The 19,025-nt window shown below is 32.9% G+C and overlaps 3 protein-coding genes across 6 annotated transcripts; all 3 read left to right on the forward strand.

Annotated features, from left to right (window-relative positions):
- The first annotated feature begins 973 nt into the window (after positions 1-973).
- LOC117124354 (intracellular protein transport protein USO1-like) lies at positions 974-8,077 on the forward strand. Of its 3 annotated transcripts, none has more exons than XM_033270569.1 (3): positions 974-1,193; positions 4,240-4,328; positions 5,753-8,077. In XM_033270569.1, exons 2-3 carry the CDS (start codon positions 4,247-4,249, stop codon positions 6,823-6,825), a joined length of 1,155 nt encoding a protein of 384 aa, XP_033126460.1. In that variant the 5' UTR covers positions 974-1,193; positions 4,240-4,246; the 3' UTR covers positions 6,826-8,077. The 3 variants fall into 3 exon arrangements, with proteins under 3 accessions (XP_033126460.1, XP_033126458.1, XP_033126459.1); XM_033270567.1 differs by having other exon boundaries at positions 975-1,193; positions 4,229-4,328; XM_033270568.1 differs by lacking the exon at positions 974-1,193 and adding an exon at positions 2,167-2,458 and having other exon boundaries at positions 4,229-4,328.
- Positions 8,078-10,451: 2,374 nt separating this feature from the next.
- On the forward strand, positions 10,452-13,893 carry LOC117124388 (101 kDa malaria antigen-like). Its single transcript, XM_033270617.1, has 2 exons — positions 10,452-11,496; positions 12,293-13,893. The coding sequence occupies exons 1-2, from the start codon at positions 11,433-11,435 to the stop codon at positions 12,625-12,627; spliced, it is 399 nt and encodes a 132-aa protein (XP_033126508.1). The 5' UTR covers positions 10,452-11,432; the 3' UTR covers positions 12,628-13,893.
- Positions 13,894-15,854: 1,961 nt separating this feature from the next.
- Positions 15,855-19,025, forward strand: LOC117124393 (myosin-2 heavy chain-like). 2 transcript variants are annotated; one of them, XM_033270624.1, is made up of 3 exons: positions 15,855-15,938; positions 16,550-16,633; positions 17,455-19,025. In XM_033270624.1, exons 2-3 carry the CDS (start codon positions 16,558-16,560, stop codon positions 18,585-18,587), a joined length of 1,209 nt encoding a protein of 402 aa, XP_033126515.1. In that variant the 5' UTR covers positions 15,855-15,938; positions 16,550-16,557; the 3' UTR covers positions 18,588-19,025. The 2 variants fall into 2 exon arrangements, with proteins under 2 accessions (XP_033126515.1, XP_033126516.1); XM_033270625.1 differs by lacking the exon at positions 15,855-15,938 and having other exon boundaries at positions 16,520-16,633.

The raw sequence follows: 19,025 nt of genomic DNA on the forward strand, positions 1-19,025 counted from the left end.
ATCCTGATACAGATGTGTATAAGAGACGGAGATTGAGCAACCCTTCATTCATATTAAGGGAATTTACGCCCAGAAACTTTGTAGTTATTAATATTTTGGTTATAATAGAAAATATTCATTTTTTGGTGACGTCACACTCACATTAGTTAGCATGCATACGTCATAAGCTAGATACGTCACCTTTTCCTGGTAAGGCAAACTTTCCTGGCATGCTTTTTTCATGGGTAAACAAACACTACTGCTTTGCACATGCATGGATGCCTTGCCCAAGCCTGGGCTACAACAAGAGCCGCATTGTTAGCATTGTATAATACTTAAATAAGGTACCTCTGCAAACGAATTATTCTTAGTTTAATTTATTTCTTCCGAAAGTGTACTTTCTATCACATATAATTCCACTATCTTAGTTAGGCCTAGGCCTAGTCTTATGCCTCATCGTCCCCCGCTACACAGTACATCAGCAGCCCCTCCCCCATACAGTACAGACGTTTGCTAGGTAATAGTGATTGTACCTTCCTTTCAAGGTGTTCATGTAACATTGACATAATTGTTAGCTGACCAGTTGTGTGTATTTCTTTGTGAAAATGAGTACTGCGGCGTACTCATTTTCACAAAGCATTTGCATCCCCTCTTGGAAAGAGGGATTCAAAATAATTGTCTCCATATCTTCGCTAATTAAATTAATCACCATAATTTAGCTTACACTTATGAATTTAGGGAGCACTTAAAATGTGAAATAATCATTTCACTACCGACAAACTCCGAAATTTATTCATTCATTAGGCCTAAGTAATAGTTTATATTATAGTAATAATAGTTTCATATTGCTGTACTATATACTCCAACATCACTGGCGCATGGTAACAACCAACTGAATGCAGACCATTTCCGGTCACACATTACTCTCCATAACACAGCACCCCCTAGTTCCGTCACCTCTGGATTAAGCATTTGTATTTGATTAGACATATGACAGCAAATAGTACCTGGTATATAAGGGTTGAAAGTTCAAAATATCTGAAATTGATTATTTGGATGTGCCCTACCAGAACATATCACACAGTTCAGTGCACTTGGAAAGTCAACACCCAATGAATTATAAACTGATAACTGTATTTACTACTCAACTGTGATACTTGAGTGGATTTCACTTACGCTACATGTGAATTTTTACATCCAAAATCAAAATATAAGTGAGTATAATTAAAGCATATCATTACTTTCAAAATCTGGTCTAGACCTTAAGGACACTGAAATGCAATACACTTGGTTTATTAATCATTTTTATCAAACAAGAAAGTGTGAAACTAGTTGAGCATGTTCTGTGAAAGTGGGTCTAGGTTAACGAAACACAGAGAACAGTGTAGGCCTGCTATTACACTACTCAATTCAATTAATCTATATTGTAATCAATATAGTACTGAATACTACAGTATACTCAAATTAGCAGAATGTTTATTATCTTTATTAAACACACAAGTGATACTGTCTGACTACAAATGTAAGACTGCTGTTTTTGGAGGGGAACATACACAAATCATAGGTGACATTATGCATGTACCAAAAACGAACCACACATGAAGTGTTTATGGTTAATGTGGGGTTTAGGCCCATTCTGATCCCAAGTATTAATATTAGCCATAGCTTGGTCAAGATGCTGGCCTTCCTATCCCAGGGTCCTGGAATCAAATCCTGCCAAGTAAGTTTTCTCATGACCAAAAACAACACCCCTCTCTAAGCCTTATGAAAAATATTATGTAGCACATCATGTGTTCATGTTTCTGTTGTAAAATGGATTAATATTATATAACACAGTTATATTCAATATTGGCAACCATTAGCATATATGCATGGCTGAAATTAATATTTTTGTAATAGATGGTGATTTTATATCACTCTACCAAAAAAAAAATAATTACACAATATGATAGTAGTAATATCATCCTGGCCCTAAGAATAAGACTGTATTACTGTACTGTAATTGTGATTAATCAGGACCACACCGTAAACAATGACTTCCAACATAAATAAATAAGTAAATAAATAACATTCTAAACAAATTTCATAATATTTTTGCTTGATTAATCTGATCAAGAAAAAAACAACTAATCAAAGTTATATAATATATATAATATGTAAAACATTAAAATATTATATATAATTAATGATAATTCTTAATATTTCTAGTATTCATATTCAGTTAGAAATGTTAAAGGAAATGGTAAGGTTACAAGTTCAAAAAAATTTGGAATTAATTAAAAATAGGTACAACTGGCTTTAGAATCAATCCCATGGCTCAATGAGCATAAGTAGACAACGCCCACGTACAAACCTGGAAACACAAAATTGAATGTTAAAGACAGATGTGTTATCAATACGTACTGTAACTGATGCACTGAATTTCTGTCAATCAACATAACTTGGGTTTAAGACCTAAAGAACTACAGTATAATATATTGTGAGTACAGAACATTTTTAAAAACTGTTTTTTAGTCAGGCTAATCCCTGAGTTAAGGAATAATAACTGAAACTTAAAAAGAGGTGGTATAGAACTGGTACTAAAAGCCAATGTTTAAAAGTTCTTTAAACTTTTTCGAAATATGAAGAACATTATAATAACTGAATTCAGAGTGTTCTTTAATTTTTTGTACTATCAGCAAAAAGTGATATTGTGGATACAAACTGGGTGTTTTTTATCCTCTACTCATAACTATAATTTAATACTGTAGTTCTGTAGTCCTATACGTTCACTCAACCAAATCAATAAAGGTGCAGACAGGGTTTTTCCCAAAGTATTTAAAGGTACATCCTGATACTAAGTATAAATTCCTAATAGATACTTAATTTGTCATGCGGTTTTGTGTCAAGGGCAGAAGACTGCTAATGCACCCAATAACAGGTCAACAAAATGCATAATTTTGGATAAATCTGATGTCATTTGCACATACAAAATGGATAAAGAAGCAAAAAAAAAAAAATATATAAATACCGTACTTTAACTACCCTGCCATTGTAATAAAGTTTCTAGATTCAAAAACTTCCATTGGTCTGTTATAATATATGAAACTGTTGGTTGCTTTATGTTTTTAGTTCATTCTTCCTCTGTTCTGCCTTCAACTGCCAACATGTTTCACAAATACTTTCAACCCACAACTATTCCACTAGCAGTTTCTCACTTCTACCATTCACTTCCATGCACAACTCTTGTTCACACACTTTGCTTCCCAAAATTAAAGCCCAATTCCTGGCAAAATTTCACTAAAACATAATGTTTTTTAAAAAGATGCGTATGCATTACTCTAATTATTATAAATCATGGTAAAATTTGGCATAAATTTTAGTTTTACGCAAAAGAAAAAAAAAAGAGAAATACAGACTATTTCTCATAGAAGATTACCATTTTCTCAACGAATTCTTCGTTACTAGGCAAATTCAGAGGTTGTAGATTGCATCCACTGGAATGCTCTTGCTTTTATGTATACTTTATACAGTCAATAAAGTGTGCCCTCTCTAATGGGATTAGTTTTTGGTACTTCGCATCTCGCACAATGTGGTTGTTCGAGTATACGGCCTGAGAAATGTTTGTTTAAGTGTCAAAATCTCGGTCAGAATCAGTTTTTAAACAAATTTTAAATAATTCCTATGAAATATATTTCACAAGTGTCAATACTAGAAACGGAAAATATCATGTCGGCCGTTTTTATGTGTGATAACAGAACATAAATCAAAGTAAGGCTAGGCCTAGCCTAGCAGTGTTGGATAGGCTAATGTTTTCGGCGCCTACTATATTTCTTCGCAGACCTATCGCAAAATCAAACATAAAAATTCATCTGCATTTCAGTCTTATTTTACATTGTTTCATGTTTAGGAATGTCTAAATTCAGTTAAACTAGCAATTCCGTATTATATTTATAAACATAATGTTTATAAATCTGTATAACATATAAAAAATCAGATTTTTCCTAACATCTGAAATTTTGGGGCAGGGGGTTTAAGCCCCCATTGGTCTGGTCAAGCCCCTCCTATCGGCCAAAGCTCTTCGGGTGGTTGGTCACTATAGTTACAACCATAATACTTAGCCCCCCCCCCCCTATAAATTATATCCTAGAGTCGCCACTGCCGCCAGGCGCAGTGAGTGCAGACTGGCTTTAACTTTAACTGCTTAGGGTACATTATTCTCAGTATTTCAGGCAACTTATGGACAATATGGAATGATTTATTTCTTTAGATTATTTTTAGTAGAAACATGGAGAAACCTGGAAGTGATGTAAATGACATAATGACAGAGGCTGATATTATACACAGAATTGATCATGACGAACATGTTGGTAAGCTATTTCTATTCAGTAAATTTTTTTTATGTATTAGCCATAAATATATAAATATTTGATGGTATATTTATGGGTGAATCTGTATGCCCCAAGAATTCTGAAAACAAGGGTCAAATGATTAGAACCACAAAGAGGTCTGTTAATATGTAAGTACTGTATAAATTGGTTGAGTGGGTGGGTAAATGTGTAGATAACAAATTTCAGGAATTCATAGTAAAAAGTAACTAAAACTGGTTCTGCTCATTGGAAGAAGTTGGTAACATATGTGGTGGTGACAAAGGGGAAACAGTAAACAGAAGTAGCATTGGCCATTTTGAAATATAAGCCAAAACAATGGTAGAGGTCAATATTTTCACAAATCAAGTTTTCAACAGAATCATGTAGTTTAAATATTATATAATCAAATTTACTCAACAGTTACTTTTATTATTTACCTTAATATACCCAAAATCATGATTTTAGGGAGCCGCTATAACCCGGAAGTATGAAAAATTACATTTTGTTTACCCTATAAAACACTCGCGAAATCATCCTTACTTCCAACCACGTTTTAAAGCCAGCCATGCCATGTTTAGCATCAATCTATTGTGATATCCTTTATTTTCACCAATTAAAATCAGGTTCTTTTCATGTATAAAAACCCAAGCTCTTCTTGACAACAACTATGAGAACGGCCCGATGATTGGTTGATTTGATTATTTTGTCATTTTACTAATCATTGCACATGCTCTGTGGGAGCGTGAACACTTCCTCCTTTATTTTTTTCATACAATTTCGGTTTAATAATAATTTAAATTTAAATATAACAGTAAGTATATAATTACTGAATGTGTCTTTTTGAATGAATTACGTTGAACTATTGTGATCACATTTTGCTCAGAATTCACACAGGAACTAAGCCTAGTAATGCTATAGCCTACTACATATTTTAGTGATATCGAATCTTCATGAGACTTGGCAAAATTATTGGAAATATTATAAACAACAAATGTGCCAAATATCAGCAGATTTAGAATAAGTTAAATCCCTGTTACTAAGGAACAAAGTAAGTTACCCGGAGCAGCGAGTCCGCTAGGCCAGTAGCGCGCGGTTTAAACGAAGACGATGTTCATCATCGTTTTTCTCACGCTTTTCGCAAACAAGACACAAATTTTGATATTAAAACAATCATAACTTTGTTAAGTACTTATCGAATAAGATTGATTTTTTAGAATTCCTATTGATTCAAGTGATTTAAACTCAAAACTTGTTTTTCCGACTTCCAACTATTTCCCATTGTCGCCGCCACATATATTAATAATTTCACCTGTGCAATATTATATTGAGGGTTTCTGACTTTACTTAAGCATACCTTTAAGTGTTTATTTTTATGTTTTAAGGATATCTTGGGATAAAACATGTTCTCCTTTCTTGTGTTTTAGTCCTGGGAATACAAGAGGTACTTACAATTACCAATGACTTGGATCTACTAAGAACAAATACAGAAGAACAACAGGAGTTACTGCAAGAATATGCACACAAGAATGAAGAATTAGAAATAAAAATTATACAAATGGCAACAAACATTACAAGCCTAGAAACTGAAAATGTTGATCTACACCTAAAAATTGAGGAATATGAAGAGTTAATAAAGAAGTTGCACGATGATTTTGAAGAAAAAATTAAACAAAAATCTGATAAAAATGATGATTTAAGAATCGAAAATGATTCTTTAAAAAAATTTAAAGGAGAGGAAGTTAATGAGAGGGAAAAAGTACGAAGTGGTCTGAATAATGAAATCAAGCATTTACGCAATCAAAAGGAAGAAAAAGAAAAAGAAATTAGAGAGATGAAACTTGAATGTGAAGACCTACGTACTGACTTAAAGAGAAGTTTTCGAAGAGGCGTTTCAAAGGAAAGGGAAAATGAAACATTAAAAGCTGGGAATGTTAAAATAAATGAACAGAAGAGAGCAAAAGATAAGACAATTCGAGAACTATCAAGTAAAGACAAAAGAAATAGAGATTTGATAAAAAATATTGAAGAAGAAAATGATAATTTAAAGAAACAGATTAGAGAATTGGAAAGGAAAATGAGAAAAGTGGAACAGGAGCAAAAGTATGCTACCAGAAAATTGAGAGAAGAAAATGACACAGCACAGACAAATAATGAGAGGAAAATTCAAGAAATATTAAATAACGCAAAAGAAAATGAAGATTGCTTGAAAAAAAGTCAAAAAGAAAATGAAAACCTTAAAGAAGAGCATAGGGAATTAGAACTAATTATGAGGAATGAGGTGAAAGAGCAAAGGCATGCCAACAGAAAGTTACGAGAGGATTTTGAAAAAGCACAAACAATGAAAGATAGGAAAATCAAGCAATTAAATGGTGAGATTGTTACATGTGGAAAATTAAGGAAAGAAGCAAGGGTTAAGGTATTCAGATTGAATATGACAATTCAATTTTGTCTAATAATTAGTGTTATATTAATGGTTTTGCTTTTTACAATTGTTTAAGTTAGCAGTCACAATTATTATTAAAGATGGTCCAACATAACACAGATCTTAATTGTAGACATAAAAGATTTAATATCAAATGCTTTATGTTTGGAATATTTCAAAACCTGAATAGTTTCTCATGTAGATAATTATGATTAAATTATATGATGTAGATGATTAAATAAAAAACAAAGTTTGTTGCCCAAGTTCAACTGACCAAAGTACTTGTATTATGTATGGAAAATATATTTTTTAAGATTTAATAATTTGGATAGCTTAACCATGGTTTTTAGCCTGGTGGTTACCACTCTACCACAAAAACTGCATGGGGAAAGGGATGGGTAGGGATAAAAACCTGATTTGCAATGGTCACTCTGCTTGGACAACACAAAAATTATTTTTTATGGCATTATGATACATTATTATGAAGTGGATGATTATCATTCATTAATCTGAGATTTATAATTTACTTTATCAATCATTATTACAAAGTTATTTTTTCTCTGTTGTACAACTGTTTATAATTGGTGTTAAATCATTTTGGAAATAGTGCTTTATGAATTAAATCAGAAAATTATTTACACAGAAAAATGTTGAGTGACCAATCAGTGGTCAACTTTTGCTAAACATGCAGGACAACAACAGACCACTACTGTATATGTGGAGTGCAAAGATTAATATCATTACACACAAGTGTGTAAATAGATTGCACTCTGCAACAGAATGTTTTGCTGCAGTTTTGTGCCGCCCTGTGTAAATAGACAAGACTAGGAACATTTTCCATAAGGAGCTACCTCATGCTCTCCACAATAAATACCAAAGGCAGCCCTTTGAAAAACAAGAGTACTGTACAGTATATAATAAAGTTCTAGTATATGTATTACTTAAAGTACACAAATCATTCCGGCACTCGGAGTGCCCTTTGTGTCCTTCTAGTCTGACGCCGCGCTTCCAACTCCCTAGCCCAAGCCTCTTCTTTGGCAGCGAACTGGCCAAAGAAGAGGTCCTCTGCCCCAAAAGAGGGGCAGTCTAAAAACCGGTCAAAATGACCGGGGCTGACGGTCGTCGCCCGGAGCACATTAGCCCTCCGGGCTGCGTCGGCAGCCTGGGCGATGGAACTAAACTGGTCCGAAATAAGGCCAATGCCCGCCCGAAGGAGGCCAATGGCGTCCGGGACGAGAGTTGGGTTAGCATCAGCGTCAGACAAGAAGGACAAAGCAAACCCCGCCCCATTCACGGCGCGAATGCCCTCCCGAGCCGCGCGGTCCACAAAGGCCAAAGCCTCCTCAGCCGCGCCCTGAGCCCTCAAGTGTATATAATATTGCTCAAAACTCTGTAATATATTAATTTTTCATAGTCTCAGACTAATAAATTATTAGTAATTTTATCTTCTTGGATACTTTATTAGGCTTAAACAATTTGAAACTTATAACAGTACTGGTATCTAATAGCTACCATTTTCAAATGAGTGGAATCCTGAAAGTACTACATATCTCCAGACTGCTGACTGATGGTAGTGTATTTTAGATAATTACTAGTAGCAGGCCTACATTGTACATTTTGTACATTGGTACAAAAATACCAATTACAGTGCACCCTCCAATTTGAGAACACTTTTTCAAAGAACCAATTAACAATCTTCAATCTATCACTAACACTAAACAAACTCCGTATGACCGAACCATGAGACCATCCTAAATTTTCAAGTCCCAAAGGTGGTCTTGTATTGGAGGGCAAACTGTATTGTAAATATATTCAAACATATTTATATTTAATTTAATCTTTATAGAATGGCAATAAGATAGTTAATTTTATAACACACCTAAAAATAGATCCTTGTCATTTGATTGGTGGATATTTACACCAATTTGTCACTCACCATGGAAATATAGTTCCACCGTGAATTTTTAGTTCCATCCATGCATTTTTATTTCCATCTGTTTCTCTCTATTGGATGCCTCAATCTAATACAATCTTTTCATTGGTTAAAAAGATGCTGAACTGTTCTAATCAGAAAAAAGGTAGATTTCTTCATAAAATATTGAATGACAAAAATCTATTTTAGTTGTGTTATAAAACAAAAATAATTAATGTTTTTTATTCAACATATATGAATATTTTCATTCGTTTAAAAAATGACTGTTTCATTCAACTCGGCTCCACCTTGCTGAATTGAACAATGAATCCTTCAATTCATGAAAGTATTCTTCCCATTGCACTCACAAACATTTATTATTTGTATAATATAAAAGTGGAGAAGGTGTAAGGTACAATACCAATCATTCTGATTACTATAGAAATACACCTTTATTTTATTATATTTTATTATTATAAGTTATTAGAAGTACTAAAGGCATTCAACTATATGGCCTTGTACATAAGTCCAAGATGTTATAATCCATATTATATATCATAGCTGAATTTATATTTAATAAAGAAAGACATTCACTGAAATATTCCTAACTTTGTTCATTATTTTTACACGAGTTTGCATCATCATCATCATCAATATTATCATGATCATGATCACATCACAATCACTATTATAACTATAGTCATCACTATCAACATCACCATCATCATTATCTAAATTTTGTTAATAATTTTTACACAAGTTTGTACCATCATCATCATCATCACAATAGGTTCAAGGTATGATTTTGGAGAAGATGCAGTGTGGAACAGGCATAACGTACCGTATAAGGCAACGATTTTTTTGTAAGATTTTTGTATGTCGGGCACATAAGACGACCTCCCACCCCCTCGTTTCATGGTTCTGATACTGCATGTAGCTGGCTAAAAACAGAGCCAAATGCAAGACTAATCTTCTCGATAATACCATTTTATGAGTGTTTCGATCGTAATTTGCTATTTTAAGCCTCGTCATATATGGGAGCATATACGGTATGGAATATGTGTAGCTTTGATGAAGGCATGGGTATGTAATGTGTATGGTTGTGGGGGAGAGAGTATTAAGCTCTTTGACAAAAAAATGTTATATGCCCATATATAGTCAGGATGTGCCTATATATGGTGATGATGTGATGTCATCATGACCATATTTAGGCATGTCACATGTTTTTGTCAAATAAAAATTGATAGTGTGGACAGGACTTAACTGGCAATTTTCTGATAACTGTATCGACCAATTTCAATTAGTCATTATTATTCCTCTGCAGATGCTATAGCCAATGGGGGGGGGGGGAGCTTGACCTGTCCGGTGGGCTTAAGCCCCTGCTGCCGCCCCCTCCACCGCTGGCACCACCACTGCCTATGTGATCATGGCGTGATGTCATCATGTATATAAATTTGATAGCCTGGACAGCATTTTATTCCGATATTGCCTATGACAAAAACATGAGATAATTAAATATATTATTTTCAACAATTTTTTAAACAAAAATATAACTAAAATTAAGCTGTATTGATTTGAACATAATCACCCATCATCGCACAACACAATTTCCACTAAACAAACATAGAAATGCTTTTTGATTTTTATTAATTCTTAAATAATACAAATATCATTTTAATGGTAATTAATAATGGAGCTATAGCCTAATGATTATATGTTTAGGCAGATTTCTGAATTTTTAATGTTATGTCTATAGTTATTTATTGTTGCAAAATTTAAGAGTTTTAAACATATTTTCACTCTTCTTTACTCCTGGTAGTTTTCCACTACAGTATTGCAGCTCAAATTGTTTGGCTCATAAACCACGTACATAATTTTATAGATTTATAAAATAAACACATAAAAATGAATAATACATACAGTAGATATGGTGATTATTTTTAATGTCTGCCCATCTATAAGTAACAGCGCTCATAAAATAATGCTAGGAAATTCAAAAGTTATTATAATGGGTACAAACAGTAGACTCTAAGCCTGCGTATGAAAATCTTGGCACTATGTACTTTGGCACTATGCCAATTACAATATAATTGTTACAAATTATGCAGCATTTATTAAATTATAGCTAACATAAAATAAATCATTAGTAATAGTATTTATTTAAAGATAAAAGATGAATAGTGTAGTATTTTACTTCATTTGTATGCTTTAATTGTTTGAATAAAGTTTGTAGTATAGAATCCATATGGTAGTGATTAGGTTCCACATGATTAGCAATCAATTAAATAGTACAAAAGAGTTGTGCCAGTAAATGACAATTCAGAGTTCTGGTGAGCGTTGGGGCACAGTAGTGCTAAATTATGGCTGTTATATCATCAAGGATTAAAGTGAGTAGTTTCAAAACCATCCTACTTTATTAATTTCTACTTTAGTGTATTATTGAAATATTATTCAATAACCATATAACCTTGAAATGATTTGAGGACAGTTACAATGGGTATGAACTGTGCACAAACTGTATTAAACAACACTTAAATTCAATTTAACAAAGTATATGTTTTCTGAAAGCAATTGATAGCGCATTGGTGATACGTCTTCCTGTTACTAAAATTAGATGGGCATTTCCCAATTTAAAATATAATCGTCACAAGAAATTTCAGTGTAGCTTCCATGTTCAGAGGTATGGTCTAGCTTCAATTAATAATTATATTATTATGTTCACTTTTTAGTTGTTTTCATTCTGGATTTCGCAGCTATAGTAGGACACAAAATGCTACAATCGCCTAAAGTTTTAGAAGGTTCTTCCAATGTCTGCCAAAAAGATGTTGAAACTAGTAAGAAATCAATCTGTCATCTGACTTTATTTTGTGTGTTGTTATCATTTTATGTTGATTGTTTGTTTTGTAACTGTACTACTTTGAAAACTAGTAGTTTAAAGAATGAATAAATAAATAATGTGGATTGGTTCTTCCAGCTTAAATGAGACAAAAGCTATCCCGTGGACACATCCGGGCGGACATAGAGCTGTAATAATAAAGTAATCAAAAAGTGATTTAGTGAGCTTTAGTAAATTGTACACAGTACCTAAAACATAATGTCAGCACAATCATATTTTGCAGGGATAACAGTTTCATACAAAGTTTCCAACAAATGGTCTATCAAAAACAAAACTTTATTAATAAATCATTGTATTTCAAATAAATAATTGATATAGCATATATAAAATAAAGGTAATTTTTTTAAAGAAAAATTACAAATAAGAAAGTATAATACTTACTCCAAGTATTGAAATACACGCCATCGTGTTGGGATTCAATATTTTGACATTAATTATGTCATCATCAGGAATATGATGACATAATTAATGTCGAAATATTGAATCCCAACACGATGGCGTGTATTTCAATACTTGGAGTATGTATTATACTTTCTTATCTGAGATTAATCAGTGGACCTTTCGGTTTTTTTTTATAATTACAAAGAAATGTATGTTCAAAACCAAGCTGACTTTAGAGTTAATGAAAGAACAAAAAAACAATGTATGTTTAAAATTTAAAACTTTTGTAGAGTACCTTGTAGTTAAATGCAAATGTTACATATTTATAAGCTTTGTTTATCATTTTACTAAAGATAAACCACAGACAAAAAAATGGGAAATGGATCAGATGTTGGAAGTTGAAACGAGAGAAAATTCAAGACAAATGATGAACACATTAAAATGCTTGGAGGCTCAGGTAATGAAGTTATCAACTGAAAATAAGGTATTGCAAATGGAAAACATTTATCTAAAGGAAACCAAAAGCAAGGAAATCGACAAAAGTAAAAGGAAAACAATTCAAATGAATGAAAAAAACTGTGAAAATGAAGAAAAAAACCGTGAAATTGAAGACCTGAAACATGAATTAATGAAAGAGTCAATGAGGATGCAATTACAAGAAGAAGAAATTTTGAAACAAAATTATTAGACACTATTTCGGAGTTGAAAAAGAGAAATGGAGAGCTACTGATCCATGAAGAGAAGAGAAATACAGCCTCAGTGATGAGTCAAGACAAAAGTAGAGAAATACCAAGAGAGGCAGAATTAGAAAATAGAGAGACAGCTGATAAAAAACAATACAATGTACACTCGTTAGTACATGGAATGTCGAGAACAACTAGTCAAAAAGGATTGGAGGGATCAGAGAAAAGTAATGGCGTCTGCAGAAAAGTTACAGCATTCTTTATCAACTTCACAAGATTTTTTATGGAGACTGTGGGTTATCCTTTATATGGTGATGAAAATACTCAAATATGGCAGAGAGGAGGACAACAGAGTGGTGGAGGAGAAGATACATGGTGTGAATTCTTCATTGCTTATTATAAGCAACTTAAGACTTACTTCACTGGAACAGGGTCATGAGAATATTTATTCTTGTAAATATCAAAATTATTGTGTAACAGTAAACAATTATAAATATGTAAAAACAAAACAATGATTAACAGGGAAGATTTTTAAGCCAAGCATTCACTGCGTCGTATGACTGTAATTGATCAACAAATGCCAATTGGCTCCATGTGAACGTTAGATGAAAAAATGTTGCTTGCCGATTCTTGGTGGCTGTCTGATCGGATTCATCATTAAATACGATGTTGCACGCACATTGCTGAGTTGCACTTTTACATAGAATCGCGTCAGGCAGAGAGAGTGCCTAGCTTTATGGCACCATTGCATCTGATTTAACAAAATGGTAACAATTTGACTGAGAAAATAAGAACAAGTAAGAAATAGAGAGAATATGAAATTATTGAAAAAAACAAGTCTAATGATTGAGCGGCTAAGGTAGATGCGACGCAACCTACAGCCATAATATCAGTGTTACTTCGAACTGTACGTTCGCCTGTTGTTCTAAAGGTGGAACCAAGTCTTCTTGGATAAGACAATATAAACCGTAGGCCCAGTGTACATAATTGACTAATATGTAACCTTTTTTCGAGATGAGTAGGGGTTACCCCGATGTACTGGTCCATACAGCCCGTTATCTTGTGACCGGGATTGCCACTTTGAAGAGTGATTTTAACCGTAGTTCACTGTTTGGCATATTCTTGGTCCTAGTGCCTAAAGCTGAATACATAAAACAACAAATATTCATCATCACCACCACCACCATCATTAAAGTTTTTCAGTTTATCAATATTACTGCACATATAATTTAAAAAAAATTATTTAGATCATATTCAATGCAAAAATAAGATTATAATTATATATTTAATGAATAGGAGTAAATGGAAACATTATTTATTACAGTATTCAACCATTTTCAATTGTATATAATTATTGCCTCAACTCTGTTATTTTATTATATTTTATAATATTTAAAGTTTCAAACTAAGTTATTGTTATTAATGTTTTATGTTCTTTGGTCTTTTTTGGGGGGGTAAGTGCTTAATGATCTTACACTGTGCTATCCCTTCAAAACTCACCCTCAAATGTATATAATATTGCTCATACTACTAAATTATTGGTAATTTAATTTTCTTGGATACTTTATTAGGCTAGAACAATTTGGAGCTTACATAACAGTACTGATAATACAGTATGATGATGATGATTATTATTAATATCAACACTATCCGTTACTGTAATTGTCTACAGTGTTATGTCACGATACCATGTGATACTACTCCGTTGCTATTGTTGCAAAATGAATTCAACCTGACACCATTTTCTCAACTGACAAACCATTGGTGATCCCAATTTCTAATGTAATTATTAAGATGTATCTTACTTCTTCTTTGTAAATTTTAACTGATGATTAAATGTGTGTTCGATAACTAATATAATGCAAGCTTTTGTGTTTTTAGTACATTTTCATGGTAAAATATTAGATTTTAAAATGCCTATTCCAGAGAGCCTATGAAGTCATTCAGGCATAATGAATGGTAACCAACATCTTTTGACAACAGAGAGTGCCACCTGGCGTCGTGACGATACGACTGCGGTACTCTATAGCATTTTGTTGTACTGTATTTTCATTTTTATATTCAGCCATGAAATTTCCCGTAGTGGGATGAATAAAGTCTCATTGTAGTCTAATTTATATATCTTTGTAAATTAAATACACAAAGTGGATCACTGAAATATTCTTAATTTTATCCATTAGTTTGCATCATCATGACCATGCAATTGTTGCACTGCATAGCAGTCCCTGACACAATCGGGATGGCTTCCCGATTCGACCAACTAATCAGCATCACCGAAAGCTGTCAGTGATAGTGTGTAGCGACTGTATGGAAACCAAGCTTCAATCATTCACGATAACCATCATGATCATCATCACAATAGGTTGTGAAGAAGATATGGTACTATGTAGCAGTGGGTGTATGATTGTCGGATAGACATAAGTATGAATTGTGTAGCTTTGATGAGGGTGTGTTGGCTATGTAGTAGTTATAGATGTGGAATAGACATTACATGGGTATTGTCTTATTCTTTATTTTCTTTTTGTCAAATGACAGATTACAATACACTGTAATCAACAATCTCAATTCTGAACAAATTTATATGGCATTAACATTCCATACTCAACCACCAAAATGCACATACACTGTTTTAGTTTAAAAAAAAAGTGATACTAATTTTTTTTTTTACAAAAAATACTGTATAATTTAAATTATTTTAAAGTGAGCATAAGATCTTCATCCACCCACCTTCATAATAAAAAGTTATTATTTAATAAAACATTAGTGTTTAGATTGTTACTTATTAATTCTCAATTATTAAAAATAATTATCATTCAATAATAATAATAACAATAAAAAACACAACCTCTATTTTATAAAACAATATAAGAAATGACAACAGCACTTTTAAGACTAAATTGTATACAATTTTTATATAATATATATTTTATATAAGAGCACAAATAATCCTATTTGAAATTAGAAATCAAACAAGGTGTTAGGCCTGCAAGGGTGCCCTCTAGAACTGATTAACTTGGAACTTTGCCACATACCATATTTGTCTACAAGGTGTGTTCCACAGCTAAACAAAATCAATAGTGATTCTTATAACAATTAAACATGAATGATGTACTTCTTGCTCAGTTTATACGTTATGTTATGTATGCTGGTTCTGTGGTGGTAAATCATATCCCATGGCAATTATGCTTTAAAAAAATTATCAGCAGCATGTCATGCATCAGTGAATTTATGACATCAATATAGCATTCCACCACCAGCCCAGTTAGAGTGAGCATCACATTGTTTTATATTTTTGGATCGTGAACCACATAATTAGGTGAGTAGCATTTAAACCTTTCTTATTTACAACACTTAAATAATAATGAAATAAAAAAAACCTTAGCAGTATATATTTCTGAACTACCAATATTAAAATGAATGATTCTATTCAACCATAATTTAAGACAGGTGATTATTTTTATTGTCTACCAATGGCTACCTGTAACAATAACACAAGCATATCCTATGCAATTAAACCAGCAAATTCATACACAGTTTTATAAGGTAAATAATAATGGCAGGAAACTTAGGAGTATTAAAAACTTTTAAGTCTATGAGTAAAAAACATTATAGAGACATTAGGGTTAAAAGGAAAACAAAGGTGACAAGTGCTATATATGTACTGTACTGTACTATATAATAATATAAAAATAGCTTGGGTATTTCCAAGCTAATTCTAAATCGTCACATTTTCGTATACAGAGCTGCAATGAACAACTGTGGTCCTTCCCTTTTCTGTTCTTGTTATTCCACTTTAGTTAGTATTTAAGTATGTTTTAGTGTAATTTGTTTATGTCTCTCAATGTTACTTCGCAACTTGGAGAAAGAATTTAATACTGCATTTATTGTTTATGACAATAAATTAATCTAAATCTGAATCTTTACTAGGACACATTATGCTACCAGAAGTGCCTGAATGCTGGGAAGGTATGCCCCTTGCAAGAGTCAGTATCAAGAAAGATGAACAAGATGGTAAGAATGTGATATCTACAGCCATTACAAGTACAATTACACTTGTATGGTGATGACTATTACCCATTATTTAAATGATTATTTTTTCACAAATGGTGCATTGTTTTGCATTTTTAATCACAGTATGTCAATAAAAAATGTTTCCTGGTGCCTGTCACTAAATGCTGTAGATTTCAATTATATTATGTATTAACAGGTGAGTCGAATGGCTGAGCTGGGATGCCGCAAGCTATAGCCATAATATCGGCGCTGGTTCAAACGGCACACTCGCCTATGGTTCTGGTGATAGAACGAGTCCTCTCAGATAAGGACTATTAACCTGTAGGCCCAGTGTATATAATGGCTCGTATGCACTATAAAGAACCCAGTACATCCTTTGAGATGAGTAGGGTGATACCCCGGTGTACTGGAACAGACAGCCTCTGTGGTGGACGATGAGAGTTGCTGGTACCGGGTTACCGGGTAGCACAGACACGAAGGGACCCTTAGGGGCAAAGAAAGTCATTGATCGAGTTCCTAGTCCACATATTAAGCGCCCTAAGCATCTTATGTTAGATGGATATGTGTGCTATATAAAACTACACTATTATTATTCAAAAATAGAAATATAATTCTAAAAATATACTTTATAAAGAAATAAAAATAAAACTGAAATTACAACAGAAATATATTATTCTTGATATCTCTAGAATAAAAAAAGCTATAAAAACAATTGATTAAAAAAAACCCCACTAAAATTAAGTATTGTCTTAAATTTCCAAAAATATTAACCTGGTAGTTATTAAGTTACAATTTTGATATGCTTGTTTACAATTCTATAGGTGCACCAGATATTAGAACACTGGAAAAAGAAACGGACGAAGGATTGTTGGAGGTCAAAAAAGCGATAGAAGAATTGAAAATTCAACATAATCTAGTGGATGAGAAAATAATGGAGTTTCGAGTAATAATCAAAGAAGTGGAACGATGGTTGGATGTGGTCAAAATGAGAGAACAATTAGAAACTGAACGTAAGCTAATGGAAAACAAAACGAAATGCCTGGAAGACACAATCAAAGTACAAGAGGAACGCATTCAGAATCTGCAAGATCTTAAAACAGAAATTGAAAAAAAATCAAATGACAATAAGGTATTGCGAATGTCCAATTACAAGCTGGAAAAAACTAAAAGAGAGGAAATTGAAGAACGAGAAAAGGTAACAACAGAGTTACATGAAAAAATCATTGAAATACAGGAAGTAAAACATGCAAAAGACACAAAAATTAGAGATAAAAATCGTGAAATAGATGATCTGAAATTTGAATCTAGAAAAGAGTCATTTCGGATGCAAGCGATAGAAAAAGAAATTTCTACATTAAGGGAACAGATTAAAGCTAAGGATCGGCAAAGACGAGATTTAAATGAAAAGATCAAGAGGATGGAAGGACAGATGAGACAACTAGATGAGGAAAAAAGAGGTTTGAGTGAAAAGAACGAGAAGATGACAGAACAAATAAAACAAATGGAAGAGCAAATAAAAGATATGTATGTAAAGAATAAGAATATTAAAGAAGAGTTGCATGTTTTGGAAAAAGAAAAGAAGAATCAAAATGAAACTATAAAGGAGTTGAAAGGCCAGATTAAACATCTAGATAAGAAAATTGGAGAGCTATTAATCAGGGAGAGGAAACTTACAGCCTCATTAAATGCGATGGCTGAGGACAAGAATAGGCAAACAACCAAAGTCATAGAATTAGAAACCTCACTAATGAAAGAGAAAAAAACCCACAATGAACAATTGAGGCAAAGGAATAAAGAACATGAAAAATTAGTAATGAGTAAAGATGGAAGAATTAGGCAATTGTCAGAAGAAGTGCAACGCAAGGAAGCTGAACTAGAGGCTACTGGAATTTATATTGGATTAATACCGTTTTCTTTCATTATCCTTGTTTTGGTTTATGCATTTTTCCAATAAATTTCTGTGGCAGATTTAGAGGGAGAGAGCATAAGGTTTACCCCCTTTCTATTTTTATAAAAAATATTTTGTAATGCTTATCAGGAAATTACAATGTTAAATAGTAAAAATCAATCAAATACCAAATCAAATTAATGAAGGTACTAGAGGTTTAAGGGGGATTCACTCCCCTTACACCTCTACCAGGGGCTCTTTCCTGAGACTCCCACTTAGTTTGCACATTCATACCCCATCCCTCCCCCTTTTTCATACCAGGCTGGGTCCTCCCCTGAATTTGGCTACTTATGTTGAGTATCCAGGTCCAGTTTTGTAGACTTAAGGCATTTCAAATGGAGTTTAACATGGTAGTCTAGATGGATACTGCCTTCCAGTTTGAGCATAATTTTGTGTCATGGTACTTTTTCTTCCAATCTCAGGGTACGGTCCAACCTTGCCAAC

Source organism: Anneissia japonica, unplaced genomic scaffold (assembly GCF_011630105.1).
Source record: "Anneissia japonica isolate Jap-2015-1 unplaced genomic scaffold, ASM1163010v1 scaffold750_len1593409_cov174, whole genome shotgun sequence".
NCBI lineage: Eukaryota > Metazoa > Echinodermata > Crinoidea > Comatulida > Comatulidae > Anneissia > Anneissia japonica.